Here is an 8,022-nt window from a genome sequence, read left to right on the forward strand (position 1 = left end):
GAATTCTTCCAATATTGTAGCTACTGTAGTTCTTCTTCTTCTTCTTCCCCTTAACAGCTCGTCGACCTTTCTTCCTTATCAGACCCATACCTAATCTTGTCAGGGAATGTCTTTTACCAGTCCGTAACGGTATACAGAGCTGTTTATACCAGTCTGTAGCAGTATACAGAGTTCTTTATACCAGTCTGTAGCGGTATACAGAGCTCTTTATACCAGTCTGTAGCAGTATACAGAGCTGTTTATACCAGTCTGTAGCGGTATACAGAGCTGTTTATATCAGTCTGTAGCGGTATACAGAGCTGTTTCTTACCAGTCTGTAGCGGTATACAGAGCTGTTTCTTGCCAGTCTGTAGCGGTATATGAAGCTGTTATGTCAAAAATTCTTTGATTGATAATGAACAAAAAAAAATGTACGTGCGTTAGTTACATGGAGATGTGCTCTATCATTTGAATACGAGAAGACTGATATCTATGATGCTTGAGTTCTCGTATAAATACCTTATCGTTCGAGAAGAAAATTTAGCATAACAAAAGACAGTCGAGAGAGAGAGCATGCGTTTCGTACGACAGTCTTTGAATATCCGGGTTCCGACCTACCGCACGTTCGACGACCATGATGAGATAATTCGGAAGCATGGGCCATTGCTACCGAGTACTATACGATGCGTGATAAGCGGCCCGTCAGGATGTGGTAAAACGAACGTCATGATTAACCTGTTGGAAAGTCCGAATGGACTGCGATTCGCAAATGTGTATGTGTATTCGAAATCATCACGTCAACCAAAATATCAATACTTGAACAACTTGTTCTCGCACGTGGGCAAGGACGTAGGTTACTTTGCCTATTCGGACAACGCGCACGTGATTCCCCCGGCGGATGCTCGACCGAATTCGATATTTATCTTCGACGACGTTGCTTGTGATGAACAGGACGTTATCAGAGAATATTTCGCGATGGGCAGACATTCGCACGTCGATTGTTTCTACCTGTCGCAATCATACGCGAGAATACCCAAACATTTGATTCGCGACAATGCCAATCTATTGATTCTATTCAATCAAGATGCCATGAATCTGCGACACGTTCATCAGGATCATGTGAATACCGATATGTCGTTCGAAAGTTTCAACGCAGTTTGTTCAAGGTGTTGGCGAAACAAGTATGAATTCCTTGTAATCGACAAAGACAGCCTTGTGAACCGAGGACGTTACAGACGCGGATTTAACGAATTCGTCGTGCTGTGATCCGACTCATTTGGACGGTAAGAGGTGTCGGTGTCACATCGTGCTCCCACTCGATATGCGTCCGTCAAAGAAAAACCTGCGAGCTGCCATCGTTAAGGAAATAGCTAAGACCAGTGACGTCATACGTAAAAAGAGTTTAGCCTTGAAAGTTGGGAAAATGGATGTACAGTCTAACATTGAGACAAATTTACGTCCGATCGTGGAACCGTTGAAACAGCTGGTCCAAAATACAGCTACGGAAGCGAAAGATAATACATCAAATGCTGACCGATTGTTGGATTTGCAAACACAGCAGTCGCTGTTCTCTGTGAAGAAGAAGAAGAAAGTGGAGAGAGAATTTATTAAGAAAAAGAGGACACACGATGAAGCGGCATTAACTCCAAGGATGCATTTGAAAAAGAAGAAGAATAATAATAAAGTATGTTCCCCCATCGGTGTCAGCGATGACGCCGACTATGTTGACGATGACGACGACGACGACAACGACGACGACGACGACGACGATGATGCGGACACCAATATGGTGCTCGAACCAACACCTTCAATGCATCGGGAGAAGGAGGTAGCTTTCGAATCATCTCCAACGGCTGCAACATCGTTGGAATCATCGGTGCGAAATATTTTGAGAAGTCCTGAAAAGCATCGCGACGAATACGAGCATTTGTTCAGTAATCTTGGACCTTTAGCGAGCGAATACTTGAGAAATTTCTTTAGCGGGCCGCCGAAAAGTCAGGACAATGTGTACGGAGTGTATTTTCATAATAACAAACTGATGCTTGGAAACGTTGCGTTCGACGTGAAAAGCAACGATGATATTGTTATTAATAAAATTAGGTACAGAGGAACTCCAGGTCTCTACGAATTGATATTCAACAGAATACCCAACGAGAACCTGTACACCGAGAATGATAAGGAAATTTATAGAAACATTCTCATCGCTACGCATGCGCACCGACGTGGTAATCAGATAATGGGAAACAAGGGCTACAAGTACAAAACTATTATAGGACCAATGTTCTCAGCGTTGCGTAGAAAAGGTATAAATATTCCAACGACGATGATGCGTGTAACCAACAATCCGGTCCATTATGTGCATTGGGATGACCCAAATGAGCTGGTCGATCGTTTTAAATTGTTGATGGCATCGAAAAATGCTGGTCATACCAACCACGACAATGAAATAACATCCATAATCGAAGAACTTCGCGAAGCTGGATTGATTATAAATTAAATTGCTCGAATATTTATTACGTTAGTGACGAATGAAATGTCTGTTGGTAAATTTATCAAATGGTTCGATAAAATGAGTATCCGTTGGAATTGGTGTGAAACCAATCAAACGTTATCCGTAGATGAAAATTGGGAGGACAGATTTAAAAATATTGAGTTCAGACTCGAAGATATTTGTCGACAAATACAACAGATCGAGCAACAGCAAGATCTACTCGAGTTGTTGGTGTTAAAGAAGAAGAAGAAGAAAGGAGAAGAAAACAATTGAACCGAGAAACGAAAAAAATGTCTATTAATAAATTTGGTACGTTGTATAAACGTAGTACGCCTGAGTCGAAAATATTGGCAGATAGTTCAACTTTTTATTCGATATGTAAAAATTATGTACACGATAATGCCATATGCACGATCGGCAATTTGTACGATGCACGAGGCGCTAAGATCGCTCGTGTCGCAAATCCTACGACGAACGATGACGCGGCCACCAAACTGTACGTCGATTGCGTTTCGAAGATAGGTGATGATACTGTAACGTCATCGCTTCACGAGTACATGCAGAATAATGCGATGTGCTTCTCAACAGAATCGTACACGGCTCGAAACAAGAGGATCAAACATTTGGCGGAACCGCTTCAAAACGATGACGCGGCCACTAGATCGTACGATGACGATGTATCGAAAAAAGGTGACGACGAGCTTCGTAGAAAAATAACGGCTAACGAAAAAATGACGAAGGGTGTCGAACAGGCCGGTGTAAAATACAAGTCCGAACTCATGGATAAAATAACAGCTAATGAAAAAATGACGAAGGGTGTCGAACGGGCCGGTGTAAAATACAAGTCCGAACTCATGGATAAAATAACGGCTAATAAAAAAATGACGAAGGGTGTCGAACAGGCCGGTGTAAAATACAAGTCTGAACTCATGGATAAAATAACGGCTAACGAAAAGTTGGCGAAGGATGTCAAAGAGACTAGTGCGAAGTGGAAATCCGAACTCGTGGGTAAAATAACGGCTAACGAAAAGTTGGCGAAGGATGCCAAACAGACTAGCCTAAAATGCAAGTCCGAACTCGTGGGTAAAATAACGGCTAATGAAAAGTTGGCGAAGGATGCCAAACAGACTAGCCTAAAATGCAAGTCCGAACTCGTGGGTAAAATAACGGCTAATGAAAAGTTGGCGAAGGATGCCAAACAGACTAGCCTAAAATGCAAGTCCGAACTCGTGGGTAAAATAACGGCTAACGAAAAGTTGGCGAAGGATGCTAAACAGGCTAGTGCGAAGTGGAAATCCGAACTCGTGAGTAAAATAACGGCTAACGAAAAGTTGGCGAAGGATGCTAAACAAACTAGTGCGAAGTGGAAATCCGAACTCGTGGGTAAAATAACGGCTAACGAAAAGTTGGCGAAGGATGCCAAAGAGACTAGTGCGAAATGGAAATCCGAACTCATGGATAAAATAACGGCTAACGAGAAACTAACGAAAGATATGAAGCAGACTAATGAAAAATGGAGGAATAAAGTGCTGGCTAAAACATATAATTTTCAATACGACAGTGATCAGAAAATTAAATCAATTGATTCAGATAACGATAAAATTAATGTGAAAATTGATAACGTATTTTCGGTATTGGAGCAAAAGGTTGAAGCGTTAAAACAGAATATGAAAGATGAAACGGACAGCTCAATCGGTAACCAACTACAAATGTTTGAGGAAAGTTTTCGTGGTAAAATGAAGAAATTAGTTGCCGAGGAATGCCTCAAGTTCTATAAATAACATGCTTTTGCAACGATTGCATCATTTTTGCTGGTGATTACGGTGGTAAAACATCGATTGTCGAAAGAAATTGGAGCAGCAGCAGCAACGATGCGTAACAGCAGCAGCAGCAGCAGCAAGAAATCATCGTCTCGTGATTCGCTAAAGCAGACTATTCAAGACATCGTTGCGAATATAGACACGAAACATGAACATCACAAGGACAATTCAATCAACACGAAGAGTTTCAATAGATTTATGTTCGATCTGATAAATACTATAAGAAAATACGTTCTACACGTATCGGACGAGAATGACGAGTTCGATGCATTGGGTCTACCTATAGAAAGTATAAAAGTTCCTATTAACGCGAAGAAGTATGTGGACAACGTTATCAACGAGAGGGCGGTAATTTTGAACAGTGACAACGAATTTTTCGATGCAAAATCTCGAATTATTCGATATTTGGCAACTCCGGTTTTCGCCAGCGACTCGACAACAAAAAGTTACGTTGACGACGCGATCGATTCGTTGAAAAAAAACATTTACGTACGACCTGTATGAAACTATTGACGATGTTCACTCGATGAAACGCGCGGTAGAAACTCTCCAAAAATTCGTGACAAACGACGAATCCAATCATGAGAATCTGAAGAAACATGTTGAGACGTGCATCGAGCAGAATAATAAAAGTATCAATGAAAAGCTATGTCAAAGATTCGTCGAGCTCGAGGATAAGTTGTTCGAAACAATGAAAGCTGAGGGTATCGTGGATCGAGAAAAATTGAATGCCGTTGTGAAATTTGCTGACAACGTCGAGCACAAACTTGCAAGTGTGGAACACAAAGTTAACAGCAACTGGCCGAAAAAGATTGATAACCTTGAAAATCACATATTAAATAAAATCCACATCTTGGAGGAAATTACGAGCACTGGCAAAGCGAATCAGGGAAAGTTGGCGCAACTTGAATTACTCGTAGACGAACTGCAAAATAAATTTACAGTAGGCGGTTTTGAAACTGGCAAGGAATTGGATGAGAGGTTCGAAAGGCTTAATACTGCTATGTACAAGAGATTACTCGAGCTGACTGGAGAGGGGAACATAGTCGTGAAATTCGAACAGTTACATAAATCTTTATTAGAGAAATTTACCGAAATATACGGACAAATGCGACGTATCGAAGAACAGCAGCAATACAGTGTGCGCGTCGCTTTCGAGGAATTGGATTCTCGTATGAGACTTTGTTTCAGAGACTTGTTGACTGTAGCGGTAGCAGCAACCACAGAAGAGATTCCGATAACGCAAAAAGCGTCAATAGCTGAAAAGTCCATCGATAACGCAAAAGAGGACGCGACAGCGATCGAAAAGACTCCGAGAACGCAAGGATAATTAAATTAGCGTATCTTAATTTCAAGCGACCGCAGATTCATCGATAACGCAAAAGAGGGCGCGGCAGCGGTCAACGCAAGGATAATTAAATTAGCGTATCTTAATTTCGAGCGACCGCAGACTGACAAGGCGAAATCATGAGCGGCGATAAAGTGAACTTGGTGAATGAACTGCATGCTCCGGCGAGACGTTACTTCCGGCGGAGGCGAGTGGTTACGCGAGGACTCGACGATCTCTGGCAAGCTGATATCGTTGAAGTTCAACCGTACGCAAGAGAGAATCGAAGACATCGATATATTCTTACAATAATCGATACATTCAGCAAGTATGCCTGGGCCGTTCCTTTGAAAAGCAAAAATGCTGACGATGTGTGCAAAGCTTTCGCGTCGGTGTTGAAAAAAGATGGCCGAATACCGAACAATTTGCAAACCGATATGGGGAAAGAATTCTACAATAAAGATTTTCAAGAATATCTGAAGAAACGTAACATCAACCACTATTCCACATTCAGCACTATGAAAGCGTCCATAGTCGAACGATTCAATCGTACATTGAAGAACAACATGTGGTAATTTTTCTCGTTGAGCGGAAAATATCGTTGGATCGACGAGCTACCCACGTTGATTAAGAACTACAATAATCAAAAACATCACACCATTCGTATGCGACCTGCAAACGTGAATCATAAAAATGAGAAGTATCTTTTATCTACCGTGTACAGCAACGTCAAGATCGCCGGTCCTGCGAAATTCAAAGTTGGCGACTATGTGCGCATCAGCAAGTTCAAAACCGTATTCGACAAAGGATACACACCGAACTGGTCAACGGAAGTATTTAAGATCGCGACGGTGAAACGAACGAACCCCGTCACGTATCTTTTGGTTGATTTGCAGAACAAACCTATCGCTGGAGGATTTTACGAATACGAGATACGCGCTACCAAATATGCCGAAGTGTATTTAGTAGAAAAAGTATTGCGTCGAAAAGGAAATGAAATATATGTGAAATGGTTGGGGCTGGATTCGTCACATAACTCTTGGATAAAGAAATCATCTGTACTTTAATTATATAATGTAATGTTTATTTTGTTTCTTTAATAAACATGAAAAAATACATAAATGCTTTTTACATTAATACTAATTAATTCCCCCCCACACGCACACAATTTCAACGATTCGCTTTCGATACGATTAGATCTAAACATAAAGCTAACAATTCGCAATCGATCAGACAATTTCGTTCGAACAATTCGTTTGTAAAAATTACGGTCGCATAATTCTGCTCCTTATTGGAGTTTTTTACAATGTCAACGAGCTTCGCGAATCTATCCTGAATTTCTGGAATATTTTCTGATAACCATGAATATATATGATCCATACATAACTCTAATTTGTACAAATTATCCATCGTCTCTTTCGTAACATAAATCGATGCTTGAGAATCGAACAACTTGATTAGACTCATTCCATTAAAATTTACAATTTGTAACGATAAAGTCTCATCAATTTGTTTTTCCTTCTTGTCCGCGTCGAAGTAATTGTGAATATAATCTCTAGTTTTCACCAGCAGTTTCCACGTAGCCATTGAAAAAGAAATCTCTGTTCCACGATTGTCCCCCAAGACAAACTCGACGCGCAAATTTTCATCCACGCGTACACAAATTTCAAGGAACTTGAAATAATTGCCGGCTATGGAGTATCTTCTACCCAAGATTCGTGCGTTGCGCGGTATCTGCAACTGCTTCTGCTGCGACTGGGGTTGCGACTGTTGAAACGACCGTTTCATCGAAATGGAGTATCTATAAAAGAAATAACATACAATATTTTTTTTCTTCTTTCATAAAAGGAACATTTTATTCCCTTCAAACTTTCTTTTACTTACCCATAATTTTTATAATCGTTGTGAGATCCATTTTTATGTAAAAAATTATTGGTTTGATTTGACATTGTGAATATTATAATACTGAAGAACAACTGCGCTATAAGAAAGTAATCTGTAAAACGCACTACTCGCTGTACGCAATGTCAAAAGCTTATATATACAATTCCCCTACCATTTTTCCCCCTTCTTACACGCAAGATAACAATACAAGGAGCGTATACGCCCCTTTTCCGCTTACAAATAAAAGTGAACACGCGCGCGCAACACGGGATTCGAAACATCGATGAAATTATATAACCGCTTTTATTTTTTCTAACTCCCCCCCACTCCCTCTCCCTCCTGCCTCCCGCTCTCCCCCTTTCGCGATTTTATAATGTCCCCAAGGAAGGGTTTCGATCGAATTGTTTAAAATGTATTGTTTATCATCGTATGGACTCAATGCTAATTTACTCTGTGATACTGAATACACTTGATGTTGTATAGACATTATCAATTTAACGCAAACTGATTTTTCTAAATGA

General features: G+C 40.6%; 1 protein-coding gene across 1 annotated transcript; it reads right to left on the reverse strand.

Moving 5' to 3' along the window:
- Positions 1 to 6,116: 6,116 nt before the first annotated feature.
- On the reverse strand, positions 6,117 to 7,608 carry LOC143263581 (uncharacterized). The gene is made up of 3 exons (XM_076528446.1): positions 7,502 to 7,608; positions 6,887 to 7,418; positions 6,117 to 6,251 (listed from the first exon to the last, which is right to left on the reverse strand). The coding sequence occupies exons 1-3, from the start codon at positions 7,564 to 7,566 to the stop codon at positions 6,117 to 6,119; spliced, it is 732 nt and encodes a 243-aa protein (XP_076384561.1). The 5' UTR covers positions 7,567 to 7,608.
- Between the last annotated feature and the right edge of the window lie 414 nt (positions 7,609 to 8,022).

This window comes from Megalopta genalis, unplaced genomic scaffold (assembly GCF_051020955.1).
Source record: "Megalopta genalis isolate 19385.01 unplaced genomic scaffold, iyMegGena1_principal scaffold0819, whole genome shotgun sequence".
Classification (NCBI taxonomy): Eukaryota; Metazoa; Arthropoda; class Insecta; order Hymenoptera; family Halictidae; genus Megalopta; species Megalopta genalis.